Source organism: Scatophagus argus, chromosome 21 (genome assembly GCF_020382885.2).
Source record: "Scatophagus argus isolate fScaArg1 chromosome 21, fScaArg1.pri, whole genome shotgun sequence".
Taxonomy (NCBI): Eukaryota; Metazoa; Chordata; class Actinopteri; family Scatophagidae; genus Scatophagus; species Scatophagus argus.
This window is the reverse complement of record NC_058513.1, coordinates 18,588,325-18,604,789: the sequence shown is the minus strand read 5'-3', so window position 1 is coordinate 18,604,789 and position 16,465 is coordinate 18,588,325. Positions and strand designations below refer to the sequence as shown.

General features: G+C 46.0%; 1 protein-coding gene across 8 annotated transcripts in view; it reads left to right on the top strand.

Moving 5' to 3' along the window:
• The window catches only part of baiap2b (BAR/IMD domain containing adaptor protein 2b), a 53,607-nt gene that overhangs the window by 33,163 nt on the left and 3,979 nt on the right, over positions 1-16,465 (top strand). For 6 of the 8 annotated variants that reach the window (XM_046376298.1, XM_046376297.1, XM_046376300.1 and 3 more), the window contains 7 exons: positions 6,870-7,022; positions 9,380-9,616; positions 10,483-10,687; positions 11,351-11,552; positions 11,802-11,882; positions 12,187-12,352; positions 13,303-13,340. In XM_046376298.1, coding sequence (XP_046232254.1) covers positions 6,870-7,022; positions 9,380-9,616; positions 10,483-10,687; positions 11,351-11,552; positions 11,802-11,882; positions 12,187-12,352; positions 13,303-13,340 — 1,082 coding nt within the window. Of the gene's footprint in view, positions 1-6,869; positions 7,023-9,379; positions 9,617-10,482; positions 10,688-11,350; positions 11,553-11,801; positions 11,883-12,186; positions 12,353-13,302; positions 13,341-14,111; positions 16,285-16,465 lie in introns of those variants that run through there. The other 2 variants (XM_046376302.1, XM_046376305.1) reach the window with 1 other exon arrangement.

Below are 16,465 nucleotides of genomic sequence, written 5' to 3'. Positions count from 1 at the left end.
GCAGTTTCCGTCGTGTCTTTGGTTTAGTGAAGCTGTTTCTGTGGATGAGTGAGGAATAAAACAGATGTCTTAGCTCTGTGGATCCTTCTGACCGGCTGGACCGCCGGCATGTAAAAACGCATGAGGACATGGTTTGAACAGCCAGTGCCAGGAAAATATGATCCCTCTGGCTTCGGTCCAGTATGTGGTGCAGACGACCTGCCGGTCAGCCTCCAGAGAGAACATCAGCTTCTCATAATTTACTTCATTTTTGTCTCAGCAAAGTCAGAAGCAGAATCACCAGCGCAGACTTTTAGTGAACTCATGCTGACTCTTCAGCTGACTCTTTTCCCTCCTCCTGATGGGATTTGAGCTTCAGTGCGCCCGGTAATCCGTGACTGCTGCTGCCGCTGATGGGATAGGACATGCTGAGCTGAATGGGATGGGACCCCCGACTGGGAAGGCGCAGTTTGGCTGCCAGTGTGAAGGGCTCGTCGCAGTTAGAGAGATGGAGATAGTGAAGGTTAAGACCTGAGCCCACTGTGTCAAACATTCAGGATTTATTTTTTGTTATTTTTGTTACAGCAGTGCGAAGGACAACCTTTTAAAAAGAGGTCTTTTTCAGTATGTATCAGTCAAGTGCATCAGAAGTTACAGAGAAGTCAGACTTGAATGAGACACTGCCAACATGCTCTCAGGACTTTGTCAGTATTACGTAATATTACGGCTCCATTTCCCTCGTGTTCAGGTGTTTGTGCGGAGGCGTGAGGAGGTGCGGGTTGTCTTTGCCCTGTCTGTAGGCTGTAGGTGTTGTGGTGACACATGGTGGGCGTGTCCTCTTACACAACCTGCACAGGCGATGCTGCTGTGCTGGACTGTCTGTCCAATCAGCACAACGAGAGGCTGAGAGTGAGACGAGGAAGAACCTCCAAGCTGTTCGCGTGTGTGTGTGTGTGTGTGTGTGTGTGTGTGTGTGTGTGTCTTCCACATGCATATGGAGCTTGTAAGAACTTGTTTTAAAAAAACAAAAACATTATTTTTATTTTATTTCTTCCAGTTTGAAATGTAAAAAAAAACAAAAATGAATTTGAGTCATGTTTTGAAATGAAATTTTCAGATGCCACACAAATTCTTTTTTGGCTCCTGTGGGTTTGTGCCTGAGGCGACAGGAGGAAAACCTCGTCCGTCTGCTCGGGCCGACTTCACGTTTCTGCCTTTTCGGCACTTAAGCTGTCAAACGCGAAGCAAAATAAGCGAAGCCACAAAGGAACGAGGAATATGAGGTTTCGTCTGCTCCCCTGCAGCCACACTGTGGCTTTTCAGCAGACATCATCTGTGAATGCAGCACTTTGTAAGACTGCATGTTATTATTCTGTCACATAATGTCGATGGCTGAAGAGGTCACAGTGGCCAACAGGAAGTTTGTCCCTATTGTCTGAGCATAGAAAAATCCTTTGAATATGTGTCATCGGATTCACCTCGGTTCATGTTTCTGGTTCACCAGTACTTTTTAGGCATTGAATTATTGGAATACTTTCCAAAAGTTTCTTGGATTTGGGGGACTACATGACTGCTTCGTGTTATTCTGATTACATGTAATTCAGTGGCAGGTTGATGGAAAAGGTTGAGGAAGTTTGGAAGGATCAAAGCGACTCACTCAAAGCGAATTTCAGCTGCCTGATCAGATCCCAGCTGATTGGTTACGGCTCAGGAACCTGTTGGACAGACTGTTTTCATCAAGACTAACACTGACAAAACAAAAGCAGACAGGAGCATCATGGTGCATTCAGGTGCATCTTGTAAACTGTGAGATCTAACATTTGTAAATACACACCATATTAGAAGACTGAAACGGGTGCTGTAGCGGACGCCGTGCGGTTTTAACTCATTGTGGCGATGCAGAGAAAACATGGCGTCAGGGGTTAAGGGCTAATGGTGCCGCGCTTCCACAGGCCAAAGGCAGCCGCCCCACGCCGGCCTGCATCAGCAGGGGATGTAATTATTGTGTAATTGTTAGTGCTGCTTGGATGGATGGCTGGTGGAGCGTGAAAGGGGCGGCCGGGCCCGTTGTTACAAAAATCAATACATGGAGCTGTGAGGAACCACAGCACAGGAACACAGAGCCCAGAGTGCTGCACTTCCTCTGGGCTTTAATGGCTTAGCGGGCGTGAAAGAGCCTGAGCTGAGGTAGCAGGACCTTTTTCCTCCTCCTGCGCCTGTTGTTTCATCCCTTCAGGTGAACTCAGTGTGCAGATTGGAACACCTCACCAACGTGGTGTTCAGAGATCAGAGTGTGTGTTTGTGTTACTACTGTCTGAATGTGTGTGCTTTGCCTCCAGCAGGGAGATTCTTATCATACATCTCAAAGTCTTCAGCTGATAAAAGGTTCAGCCGTGAGTCAAGGAGCAAGGTTTTAATTTGCCAGACTTTTAGATATTTTAAAAGAAGATTTCCGATATAATGAGAATTGTGTGAAATATTCCTGCAGATGAAAGCCGGTTGGGACCGGAGCGCCTTTCAAATGATTTTAATGCATGAGAAGAGACAGTCTTAGTGAAAATTGCTGTCTGTGTGTTAATGTGTGTAAACTACCTGAGTGGTGTGGAGTTACTAACTAAACCTTTAAAAATCTAAATGATGCATTCAGGGGCTTGTGCAGCCTGGGACAGGTACGCACTCTGAGTACTGTCTAGTTCAGGACATTTAGTGAAGTACTGCACTTGAGGACAATTTTTGAGGTACTTGTACTTGAGTATTTCTGTGTTAAAGTACTTTATGTTTATTTGACAGCTTTTTACGCTTTGCAGATGAGGATGTTACATGTTAGGTGACATAACAAGCTGATCAAATACAACCAAAGTCAGAGGTGAAACCAGAGGTTTTCGACCTTTTTAGCTTCTGAAGTCTTTTGCAACTTTTTTTGCACTGGAGTTTTTAATACTGGTAGTTTTACTTCAGTAAAGGATCCGAGTACTTCCTCCACAGGTCTGGTTTATCCCTCTGAGTGTGTGTGTGTGTGTGTGTGTGTGTGTGTGTCCAGTAGCATATGTGTTACTGAGGGAGACAGTGTGTTTAGGTGGCCAGACTCTTGCTGTGCGTCATATGGACCCTCATGGGAACCAGGTCTTGGCAGGAACAGGAGACACCAGGGTCCTGCGCTGTGAAGCTCAGATAAACAGACAGATTTGCCTTTTTGAACACACACTCGTCTGGATGCTCGTGGCAGACAGCATGTTTGTGTACAGCCTAAAAGCTTTCCTTTGTGAATGTGCTGGCTGCTCTCTTCATGCTCCACTGTCCAACTTTTAATTAAGTGATGCAACAGCACAGATGAAAGTAGTGGCAGATGATGATGCTATGTTAAAGCTACGGATGATGGGAAGTCACTGCCGAGCTGCTGCCTGAGCTCAACAACAAACCTCCTGCTGCACAAGCTCTGAAATATGAGAATTTGCTGCTCTGTTTTTATATCTCAGTCATCTTGTAGTTGTTGAGATATTTCAGCTTCATATTCAGACCAACGTGGCGGACAGACTGACTGACATGGCCATCGCTTTGCACATGAACCCTGACAGCCTGAGCTCTGCCTCATGTAAATTTCATTGAAACTTTCTGTGCATGGAGACGTCTGACTGCAGCTGAGATGCCTCGACAAGGAGCTTCCTGCATGTGGAAGTGACGGCTGGCGTTCGGCCAGAAGCACGAGCATCTGCTCCATCCTCAGATCCATTTTTTAAGCCAGATATCACAGTTGTCTCTTATTCCTTTCAGCCCTGTGGCAGTTTCTGTTTTCCTTCATCTCGGTGAAACAAAGAGCTTTGACGGTCTGAGACGACGAGCTGCGCTGGTATTCTCTGAGCTCTGCACTGAGCATGTGCAGACCCTCACGGTGTTCTGCTGAGGCTCACGTTATGCTGTTTCACATTCTAAATATAATTCCTAATCAGTCTGTTAAGGTCCGAGTCTCGACGTGTTCTGCTCGCCGGCCCTGCAGCCACAGTTTCTGCACCGATGGTTTGCCATCTTTAATGTGAAATGAGTCAATAAATTGTGGACCCACAAGCACATGCGCTCGGCCTCATGGCTTACATGCTGATTGTGCTCACCGTCAGCAGAAAACAGGAGCAGCTTTTGGCCCGATTTATGTTCTGTGTAGAGAAGGAGCCTCAGGCGAGACGCGGCTGATTGGCAGCGGCGCGAAAGGCCAGCTGGAATCTAATTAGGATTACGTGTGTGAGGGCGACCACAACATGTGTGCGCCGTGCAGCAGGCCTGATTTATTAAAACCACTTAAATAATGGAAAAGGAACTCGGCTGTGGTGGATAAACGCACTTTAATGCATATCAGAGTGGTGACGTTCTCCAGGGTCGGGTTCTAGAACTGTGATGACGTCCACAGCATGAAAACATGTTTACTTTGTGGTTTGCTTGTGTCAAACCTGAGGAACACATGAGAGATTACAGTATTAATTAAAAATAGTTTGAGGCTGACGGTATTCGTGAGCTGCAACATTAGACGTGCACTTCACTGAGAGATCTACCTGTTCCAGGTAAGGAGGACTTTGAGGACTAACCCGACAGCTTTCACAGCTTTGGCTTTCTACTGGTATCCCTTCATGGTGTTCGTTACCTTGCGCTCCGGGAAGGTTAACCACGAGCAATTCAGCAGGCAGGTAAATCAAGCACACAAACCAGTTACAGGTTAAAGTGTCCGTTATCGTCATCCTCAGGACTCATTAAAATCTGTAATCGCAGCTGCACACAATCTAAATGCGCTGGCAGTTTTTCTGCCTCCATCTCTCAGCCTTTCAGTCGCTGTCTGCTGATTGACGGCTCCCTCGCCGCCGCCCTGAACGCAGCATGTGGGTCTGATCAGCGTGGTCGATTGTTGTGCGTTTTCGTAGGCTACCTGAAAGCCTCTCCGCCCCTGCAGTTTGTGTGATTCATGAGTGGCCTTCATCTTCCTGTGCTGCCGCCGCTTTGGCTTGTCGCCAGGTGACATTCGCTGTGGGTGTTCGGCCCTTGCGCGCCCACATGAAGAACCGCGTTCACTTCTGATAAGTTCTTCTTTTCTTGCTAAATGATTGTGTTGCGTTCAAAAGTCAATCACTTGAGCCTGAGGGATAACAGATTTTAAAGCCTGGGGTGACACTATGGCTCCTCCAAGTGGCACATCACTGCATCAGCAGTAACTGCACGCTAAAAGAAGAAAGCACAGATGAAAAGTGATAATAAAAACCTTGAAGTCTCATTTCCCTGAAACATGTAGAGAAAAGCCTCAGCTGATTCATTTCAGTGATGCAGTAAAGGAACAGTTCACCCAAAATGCTTGCTGTCATATCAATAGAAAGTCAGATTTTTTTGCTCACAGAAACGTTTCCGGCGCCTCACAGCACTTCACTTGCTCGCACAGTTCGTCTGACACGATCAAAGTATCCAGAAGCCCAATCATTCAAAATTCTTTTCCTGAACAATTCTGTTGTTTGCATGAGTCTGTTGTTGAGACAGAAATGTGCACTGAGGGCACGTCAGGGGAAGCTTCACATGTGATGCGTTAGGGAAGTTAAATCCCACATTTAAAACTCTTCTCCTGTCACTGACAGTTTGCTTGTTGCATCCAGACTCGAGCTCTGAGCAGAGCTGGTGTTGGTTCAAGTCGGCGCGTAGGCTGCAGACTCTCAGCAAACAGCCCAGCCATGATCATTAACACCTCACGCTGGAGCCCAACGCTGTCTGGCACTTAGTGAATGCTGTTTCACATAACTCAACGCCACGGGAACCTTCAGACGCTTTCAGTTGCATAAGAATTACCAGAGGAAAACAAGTTCACTTCGATCTCCCTTTCATGTGTGGACTCGGCGAGTCCTGGAAGGAGCAGAGGGTGAGTGGATTCGACACAACGGAGGTTGCGTTTGCGCTGCACAGGCAGGTGCTCTAATTCATCTAATGTGCAGGAAATCCAGAGCACCATTATCACATAACATCCCAGTGTATGATTAGACAGTCTGTGCAGCTCTTTTGTTCTCGTTCGCTGTTTCCACGTCTGATGAGATGTGACATTTTCACAGCAATTTGAATTTCAAAGCGGCTCATGAAAGCACAATTTGACTGCGTTCTTATATGTCAGGATTGTGACGTGTGATGCCTGATTTGGCTCAGCACAGCCCATTACCAGCCCAAGTCATTCAGAGCTTCACTGGTTAAATCACCTAGTTTTCATAATGGACTTTTGTTTAACGGTGCTCACAGGCCTCGAGATCATTCTGAGGGACCAGAAAGTGATGTCCCCTTTTGAATCCCTTGCTTTGGGAGCCACAAATAAATTCCTTTCAGCTAAATTAAAATTAGATTCCATTAACATAATTTTGGTTCAGCTCTAATCCTCTCCATCAATCCTCTTGATGCTGTGTCTATTCAGTGCATTGATAACTGCAATACCTGGGACTGGGCTCTCAGAATGACTTCATGACTTCATGACTTTACCTTTTCCATCATCTTAGGACGCACAAATGGCTTCGGTTTAAAGTGCAGTCACGCCAAGCCTTTTCTCCTTCTGTGAGGGCCCGAAACAATCTGCAGGCCCAGCTCGAACTTGTGACCTTTCTCTCTTTAAATGAATTTAAACACGGGAAAATGGATTTGTAATGTTTTTGTTGCACTAATCTTGCTGTGTGACCCTGTCTTGTCTGACGTTCTCACTTGTCAAAGAGATTCTAATCTCTTAAATAAAGATTAAATGTTGTTCATTACTGCTCAGGGTAGAAGTTGCCCTTAAACTCCAGTTTGTGGAATCCTAATGTCAAACTTTGTAACTTTACTAACTTTAGCAGAACAGTGAGTTAATGTCCTAATAAAGACAGTCTGCCATGTTTTTTCTCCCTCTCCTCCAGTATGTAGAGGCCATCAGCAACAAGCAGGGCGAGCTGGACAGCTACATCGCCGAGGGCTACAAGAACGCCCTGTCCGAGGAGAGGAGGAGGTACTGCTTCCTGGTGGACCGTCAGTGTGCCGTAGCCAGGAACAGCAGCTCCTACCACGGCAAGGTGAGAAGGAACAGCACTGCTCCATTAGGGCAGCATGGCATCAGCAGCCCTGCACAGCACAGCCTGCTGATGAGATGTCTGCAGGGTGATACAGATGTGACGCAGCTTTAGCAGAACAACCACTTGTTTTACTTAGAAACGAAGAACCAGAAACAGTCGCGGCTCCGTAAAATATCTTTTATTGATAAAGCAATGTTTATCTAAGTATCTCTGAAGCCTTCGTTTGCTTCCTCATAAAACATTTACCCAAGCCGATTTCTGCAAATGTTGTAAATCCCACACTGGTTACGTCTGTGTTTGCTCACTTGCTGTGTTACAGCCTCCGACTGTCAGTGGATTAGCATGAAATCAGCAGCAGGAACGTGTACAAAGCAGGACCTCTTAAAGAAACGTAAAGAAACAAACAGCTCCTTAGGGTACCTTTAAAGGTGATTAGATTCATTGAACTTTAACTGGTCCCTGGGAAAGCGTGTTGTCGTGAAAGCAGAGAGTCGGATACAGAGGTGTGTGACCTGTCAGTGTGTTCATGCAAAGTTTTCTGAGTCAATTGCCAACAGAAAGGAAAAGTTTTCTGCCGCCGTGTCGTAGCTTTTCACATGCCCATCAGGACTGTAATGTTATCCAAGAAATGAATAAGGAAAGCTCGTCCCACCCGCCTCTCATCCCTTCTTCCCACCGGAGGAATGTGAAGTGGCGTGAGAGAGACGGAGAGGTGGAGGGTGAGTGCTGAGGTGGGGAGGGGAGGCAGTGGGAGAGAGAGAGGATGACCTACTTCTGCGAGAACACTCGGTTCCGGCTGGCTGTGTGTGTGGGCGTCAAAGTGTCTGAATGAGTGATTGATAGACGGAGGGAGGAAGCACAAACAGCACATTTAGTTCGCCTTCTGCTCCGTTACCAAATACAGTTGAGTCTGTTAGCAGATACGAACCCGTCTCTTCATTATTAACAAAAATGCACAAGTGAGAGAATTTGAAGTGAACGTCGTCAGGGTTTACGCTGTTGGTGGAATCAAACAAGCATTTGGAATACGTTGGGCAGGAGAAGGGTTCAGTAGTTTTTCTGGTATGTTTTATAGATTAATGAATTAACCAGAAACAGTCAGTGAAAAGTGGGACAAATGTGCTTCAGCTCCATCTTTACTCCAGTGCTGCTCGGTGTTGGTTATGGAAGACCACAAGTGTCATCTTACTTTTAATTAATTAATAACTGATTGCACAATGAAATTATTTTTATTAATCTATAAGTAAATCAGCTACATTAGACTAAAAGGCTTCATTATTCGACAGTTTAATGGGCAACAAAGAGGAATTGCATAAAGGATCTAAAAATGAAGTACTCATCTGACACTAAACTGTTGAAAAAGAGATTTCTAAGTAGAACAATAAAACAAAACAATAAGTACAAACCTTTAAAAATACATTCATGAATTCATAAATCAATAATAGACTTTTGAAACCTGCGCTGGAAATTGAGGCAAAACAATACAGACAGGAAGTAAGTTTTCAACTTTGTTTTCAACTTTTGCCAAATTTTTTCATGTCAGTTTTTACTGTGCAATTAATTTTAATTAGTTTTGGCTGGTTTTGCTTTTGACGCAGAAATTGGCAAATCCTGACAAATTCGTTTTTTTCTCTCGTGCTGCTGTTGCTGAGCGGAAAACGAGCCGCTAGTCGATTTTCTCAGCACGCCGCTGAAGGCGCTGGTCCACCTACGCTCCCTCTTAGCTGTTTGAAAGGGCTAACTGAGGTCGTAATGACTCACCACTTCTACCAGCAGCAAGAGACAGCCACAAAGACGCTGGTGCACATACATAGAAATACATGACTGAAGTCCCATTCGTCCCAAGGCGAACGTTAACGGCCGACAAAAAGCGCGAGTTTCTCTGTGACGGAGAAATCATTTGCTAGAACTTAGTGAGCTGAATCCCCGGTAACACGATGCTCACCCTGTTAGCGTGGATTTGTTTTTGCTGTCCTTTTGCATTTGTGTATGTGTTAATTAATTTGATGGTCCCACCCACACCCTGATGCCCACACACACTCAGCAGGGACAGACAACCTTGGAACCGCACTGTGTTTATCCTCCACGCCAGCCTGGTGCGGTTAAAACTGTTTGAGCAGCAGATTCTCCTCCAGCATCTTTCCAGTATTTATGAAATCAGGACTCCCTCATTTATTCAGTGACGACGGATGCAAATGAGAAGCGTTTTTATGTAACTGCCCCGCTGTATAATGTATGGAGGAAATGTTACTCTGCTAGCTGAGAGCTTCCCAAATGAGTGCATTCATAAAGAGAGAAATTCATGTCCCCCACTTTTTCCTGCCTCAACTCTTCTCCTCCTCCTTTGTGTCTCTCAGGGGAAGGAGCTTTTAACCCAGAAGATCCCGATGTGGCAGCAGGCGTGTGCCGAGCCCAACAAACTGCCAGATCGCGCCATGTTCCTCGCCCAGCAGATGAGCGGCGCGGCGGGCGTCATGGCTCCCGGCGCTCACCATCCAGGCATGCCCATGTCTGAGCCCATCCCTGGAGCTAAACCCCTGCCATTGCCTCCAGAACTGGCAGCCCTGAGGGCCAGTGGGGCCATGGGACAGCAGGTCTGTACCCTGGTGGTTGTGGTGAATTCAGTTGCCACGCTGGTTTGTGTTGTTTTTGCATCATACATTGCAGTAAAATATCATTCTTCACAAATCTTTTTTCTTGAATGTCCTAACTCCCAAACAGCACTTGGAAAAAAGTGGGACCAAGTGAAGCCAAAATGTCCTCCTTTAGTAAATTTACTCACTTTGCTTCATTTGAATGTTCTAGAACTCAAAATTGGCCTTCACAAAGGTAGACGTGAATGCACACACACAAACACAGGTAGGTGCTGTCTAATGAGAGCCTTAATGAGGGCCTGAGATGAGGCAGCCACGCTGAGGGGTGTTGGCCCCCGGGGTGTGGCTGCTGCATCATGGGAGCCCTTAACGCATCCTCAGAAAACTCTGGTGAATGCAAATGAAATCGTTAGTGAAGGTAATTATGTTGTTGCAGCACAGAAGAGGCTTAAATCCCTCACGTCCTCAGGCTCTTCTACACCCTGCCCCCCTCCTCTCCCTCCTGCAGGCCTGATTACCGAAGGGGGAAGAAAACCCTTCATGATTTACATGAAAGCCTGCCTCAGTTTTGCCCGAGCTTCTAATTAAAATCCGTGGTACAAATTCAGTGGTGTTTTATGTTCCCAGATGAAATGCACTTTGAAACTCTCTGCAGTCTCCCACTAGTTATTCCATATGTTTATCTTTAAACCAGCATATTCCATAGTCTCCTCGCTAATCAGCGTTTCCTGACCCAGATCCACTCTCCACCTTGTTCATTACTATTAATGGGTTAGTGGATGTTATATAACATCTGTGGATGATGTAAAGAGAGAGAGAGAGTTTGTGTTTTAAATGTTTGTATGCAAATTTCATCATGTTCACAGAGGCTGATGGGAGGGGTGGAAGGAGGGATGACGGTCATGAACGGCACGGCCGGCGCTCACGGAGGAGAGGACTACCAGCAGTGGATGGAGGGCAAGGTGGCCCAGGGCAAGGCCTCACCGCAGACCCAGCGGCACGCAGGGGAGGTCTACTCCAACACCCTGCCTGTGCGCAAGGTCGCCCCGGCCAAGAGCAAGACCACACTGAGTAAGCACTGCGCACACTGGTGGTGTGGAATGATAAGTGAAACATACGACCCACGAATATTTAACAAAAGAAATGTTTTGGTCCACAAGTTATTATTTTGGTGATGGTGTGTAATATGAAAGTGCTAGAAGTATCGTCCAGCTGTGCGTCTCCACAGATGTTTTTTAGTCTCTTTTAGCTAATAGTTTTGGTTTCCAGCACGATAACCTCACGCCTCAGTCTCAGTATGTTCCATGTCTGTAACAGCTTCACGAGAGCTGTGCTTTTGCCGGCTAGTTTTAGAGGTATTATGTTCCTTGATAAGTATTATTGTCTCTCAAAGATAAAACCAACCTAAAGGCTAATGGAATCCAACTGCCTGGACGTCACACAGCCTGTGAGGTTTTAACAGGAAACAGGCCGAAACAAGTGGGAATAGAAGGAGAGGTGACATTAAAATGAGGGAGATTATGAGTAAAAATAGATGTAGGACAGGTTTTAAAAAAAAACTGAGTCATTTAAAATTTTACAAGTGAGCTGTTGTGCAACAAGTACATGACTGTCCACTGTTTTAATGGAGTAGCACACGTCCTGAGTGTGGCTAAGTGGTTTGTAGCAGAAACAGAAGTGAACCGAGGTGCTGAAAGCTTTTCGTTCTCCTCCTCCTCCTCCCATCTCCGCCAGCGGAGACCCGTACGCTGCCCCGGTCCAGCTCCATGGCAGCGGGGCTGGAGAGAAATGGAAGAACCCGAGTCCAGGCCATCTTCTCCCACGCAGCCGGTGACAACAGCACCCTGCTGAGCTTCTCTGAGAACGACGTGATCACCCTGCTGGTCCCCGAGGCTCGAGATGGGTGGCACTACGGAGAGAACGAGAAGACGAGGATGTGAGTGCAGCTTCCTTTGTCGCCCGAGATTGTGTGGTGTTGTTGTGGAAAGTGGGACCACTGGCAGAGAAACCTGTGATTTGCTTTTGGTTCACATAGCACCACTGTTGATGTATGAAGCACCAAAACTGTGGACACAAAATAAATCTGAATGGACTTTTTTTGACAGATTTCATCCAAAATAGTTACGTTTTCAACAAAGCCCAAAAAAACCAATGCTAATATGTGGTGTCCCCTCGTGTCCTCCAGGCGTGGCTGGTTTCCTTTCTCCTACACCAGGGTCATATCTGACGCTGATGGCAACTCCATGAAGCAACTTCGAGTTCACAAGTATGTTTTGGGGTTTTTTCAACAATCTGTAATGGTGATATTTAAAACTGGTTAATAATACACATATGATCATATGGTGTAAATACGTTTGTCTTTTGTTTATCAGTTCATCGGGTTGCCTTTTCACTATTCGTGAGCTGTAATTGTTTTGGGGTTTGTTGTACAGCTGTGGTTACAGACTCTCCCTGAACCTCCCTACATCACATACATCAGAAACACACTGATTGAGTGCTTGTGGGGTGTAAAAGCTTTCAATAAACATGTTCGCCTCTTCATCATTTTCTCTGCTCCTGTGTGTTTCCAGCCTCCATGGGAAGAGCAGCAGCACAGGTAACCTCCTTGAGAGAGAAGACGTGGCTCTGTCCGTCCCGGACTACGGCGTCCAGTCCCGTATGGCGGCGCAGAGTGCTGCTGCTCTGCATGGCAGACAGCAGCGCCCCTACAGCGTGGCGGTGCCAGGCTTCCCACAGGTGGGGCGCACTAACACACACAGGCCTCAGCACACACATGAGTTCATACATGACACATGTAGCAGAAAGGCTGGCAGAGATCTGCACCTGTCTGTCTCAGAGAGTGTGGAGGTCCACCTGAGACACAGCACTGGAACAGTTCTGCTTTGACAGACTGTCTCTGCCTTTACAAGCACTCAGAGGTCTCTTGAGCCTAAGCTGGCAGAGAACGCTCCGCCACATTAGCTTATATAAACGCAGGAATCGGTTCTCCTTCGCTTCACACGCTCCTGTTTACGGGAGGTCGGCGCGAGCTGAGGCACAGTTCAGGCCGGAGAAGGCTGCCTCTGTCTCTGAGGTGTCTGACAAGCTCTCCTGACAGGCTGATAATATGGCGAGTGTTTGACCAGCTGACTGAAAGAAAGCGGAGGGAGGGGGTTCATTTTTCAAAAGGCAAAGTCGTCAAGAAGAAGACTTATGCAACACTGAACCCTTCTCTATAAGCCCAGCTCCCCTCCTACGTCTCACCTGGAACATTACATGTGGGCGATGCCTGATTTCCTCAGCCGTCATCTAACAACTTAAACTGTTCTTTCCTCAGCGCATTTAGGGATGGAAACATTTCTGCTGACATTTAATGGGAACTGGGCTTTGTTGAAAGAGTCTGAAATGCTCCAGTCACGCAGTATGCAAAGCACAGGCTTGATGACTTTCGCTTAGCAAAGGGCTGAAAGCTTGAAAGGCAAAATTTGATGGTGTGTAGTCATACAGTTTGTCAGTTTCCATGTCCAGTTAAGGCGGCGGTAGGAAACGCCTTGTAGGGTCATTGACGAGACGCTGCAGAATCTCCTCTGCTGCAGATCTTTTCTGCCATCTGCTGGCTGCTGTGCTCACGGCAGCTTTTCGCTGTTATGTTGGTTCTGGATAAACTGAGTAAATCTCTCATCCGTCTCATTTTTTTGTCTTCACAGCAAGGAGTTGAAGAATACGAGCCGCGCTTCGCCACAAGGTAAGAACCACTTAATTTTAATTTGTACTGGAACAAAAGTCATGTTAAAGTCAGTTCAAGTTGAGGTGGAAATGAAATGTGTAGAAAAACTGTTTGATGTACTTTCACTTTGGTCAGTTGAAAGCATTTGTGGGTGGGAAGCCAGTGAGGGATTGTGTCATTTTTGCTGGGCTTTGAAGACGGAGAGTCGAGGGATTGGGTGGCACAAGGCTGAAAGTCCAAACCCACAAACACACAACCAAGAGGACACCCTGCATTTTTGTTTTGTGTTGTTTTGTGTTTGCTTTTTGTTCTGTTTTCACTGGTTTGACAGGATAACATCAGTTTTTATGCAGAGTTTATACTGCATGTAGGTTGAAGACTGGGTTTGTGTGAGGTCGGTTACGAGCCCCACAGGACCAGTCAAAATAGATGACATTTTAAGGCATGTTACTGGTTAATTTGGTGCGTTCTGCGTTAAGTTTAAGTTGATTTAACTTTTTGTTCATTAACATCAACGCAATCACGCTTTGGCCTCCCAGCGCCTCCCCATGCAGCTCCAGCTTCCACCTGCTACCTGCACCCACCCACCCACCCACCCAATCCCTGACAAGCTGCCTCCACCCCTCTCATTCACACTGTCATCGTACTTTAGGAAGCTGAGGGTCAGGTCGAGTCGGGTTTATTTCTCATGTAGACGGGCCTTCTGCCTCTCCATGTGTCCTGGTTGTGTTTGCTGCTGTTTCTCCTGAGCCAGCCCACCTGGAAGCCTCTCCCTCTCTTTGTCCACAGTTCCACAGAGGGCAAATTGATTTCGACAGTGTGAGGACAGACAGACAAACAGACTCAGCCAGACGATGCGATAGGACAGGCACCTCGCTGCCCCCTCATCCTTACCCCCCTCCCTACCTCCCGCTTACGGCAATAAACTCTCCCTGAGCCGATCAGTGCAGTGGACGAGGCCCGGTTCCCGAGGCCCGGGTCTGAATCTGTTCCCCCCTCTGATCTCCCTCTTTAATCCTTCCTGTGCTGTCTGAACTGGCCGGTAGCCACACCGGGCCGCCGGTGACGCCTTGTTGCAGAGCCGAACCGGAACAAAACGGACTCCGCGCCATCCGAATATTCAAAAATCAATGTGATGGACATTTTCTCTGAGGAAAATGTATCTTTTGCTTGTCTTTCATGCATGTACATTTCTTTTATATGCATATATACACACATATATACTGCTGGGGATTATAATCTCCCTGCCAAAGGAACCTGATTCTTCACAAATGTCAGCGCTCTCCATCACAAAGACAGTGTAAAGGACATGTAAATCAGGGTGTGAAATTACTGATGTTGATCCCAAAGAGGATTTTCATAATGTATAAAGACATTACAATCAATACTTTTACTGGGTCTTTCAGTATTCAACAATAATTTAACCTTTTCATGCTGTGAGGTTTTGTATTCCTCTGAGATGAGAGGCCATGTATCACAGGTAGTGAACAGGTAATGTCAGACAGTGTGACAGCAATGTGTACTGTACATAAATGTGCCATACAGAAGTGCTTTGTCATGCAGTATCTATGATCGGTTCATCCATAAAAATACGCACCTTATGAACCTAATAGTCTATATTTCTGTAAAGGAAGAAAAACTTGCTGTAACGTTTTCAGTATCAGCCTTTGAACTTGTTCTCCATCATCTGTGTGGAGGTACACTGTGCTCAGACACACCAAGCCAGGTGCTCGGGCTCTTTTGACTATCTGTTGTGGTGTGTGAATATCATGCCAAGGCTGAATGGGGTCAACTGTCCCTCATCTCTGAATGACATGCAAGGCTCTCGGTTGGCTTTAGTGCTGGAACTCGTAGTCGATTTGTCGTGATTATTCGCTAATAAAACGTATCAGTAGTCGCAGCTGTAGACTAAACGATGACTTAACGATGGTTCATGCATGAAAGAAAAGTCAACTGGTTCTGCTGGTTGGCTCGGGGCACGTGAGCTACAGTCAGCGCTTTTCATTTGCAGCCTCTTCAAATGGTTTTCGACATATTATAGTGCCTCTTACTGTGATGTAAGTGACTAATGTGAATAACTTATTTTTAAGGCTACTTTAAGACTTGAAGTTACAACAGATATGCTGATGAACTTCAGGATCCAGAGAGTGAAATGAGCCGTGCTAACGAAACGGGGTCTTTGGTTTGGTGTTCACACTCTGGCATGCAGGGTCCAGATTTATGGCACAGCCTCTCTGTGGCCATGAAGGAGAGAAGAGTCGCTTTGATGTTGAAACCTCATTCAGCCTTCCTGTACTGTTGTCTTTGCATTTAAAGGCTTGATTAAAAACCTCGGCGAGTTAAAAGCGTCATGTTTTGATGATTAAAATAAGAACTATTTGTCTGATTCTCTCTGTGCTAAATAAAGATGCTGGTCTGCTTGTCTGTATGTCAGTTACTAACCACTGTCCGTCTGTCCACATCTGATGTCCACTAACTTGCCCACTGGGAATTGGTCTTTTCTCAATTTGTTGGCGTCTGAATCTTGTGAGGGTTTTGCAAAGATCTCCCCAGATTACCGTCTTTGCCAACGAAAACAGGAACTGTGCAGCTGCCCCATGCTTCCTACTCTGCAAAATGTCTTTCTTCACCAAACATTTAGTGTGTTCAAGCGTTTAAAGAGTCTTAAAATAGTTCTTTCTTCAAATTTAGTGAAAAAAAGCAGGGTAGATTCTCTCAAACAATTTTTTAGATTTTCTAGCACAGAGAATCACTTTTTCTACGGAAGCCCTGAGAGGCAAATGGCAGAGGAAGTCTGTGGATCCATTTGTTATGTTTTCTAACTCATTTATTTATTTCAGGTGAAAAAGAAAAAACATTGGCAGATGAGAAAAAAAAGTTTTCCAGAGATCATTTTTTAAGCGTCTGTGTTTGTAATACTCACTTTGGCCACAGGAGGCTGAAGCGCGTCACTGTGTTCTTAACAGGACTGAAAGCATTCATGTTTGCGTAAGTCTGCACTGCGCATGTGACATTAACGTCACGTCTTGTGTTTAGAGTGAAGGCAGCCTGAACCTTTTCGTTCACCTGTTTTCATTCAAAAACTCAGAAATGCTGAAAATGGATCACCAGATTTTTCTCTCCCACTTGCCTCTCTGGGCTTC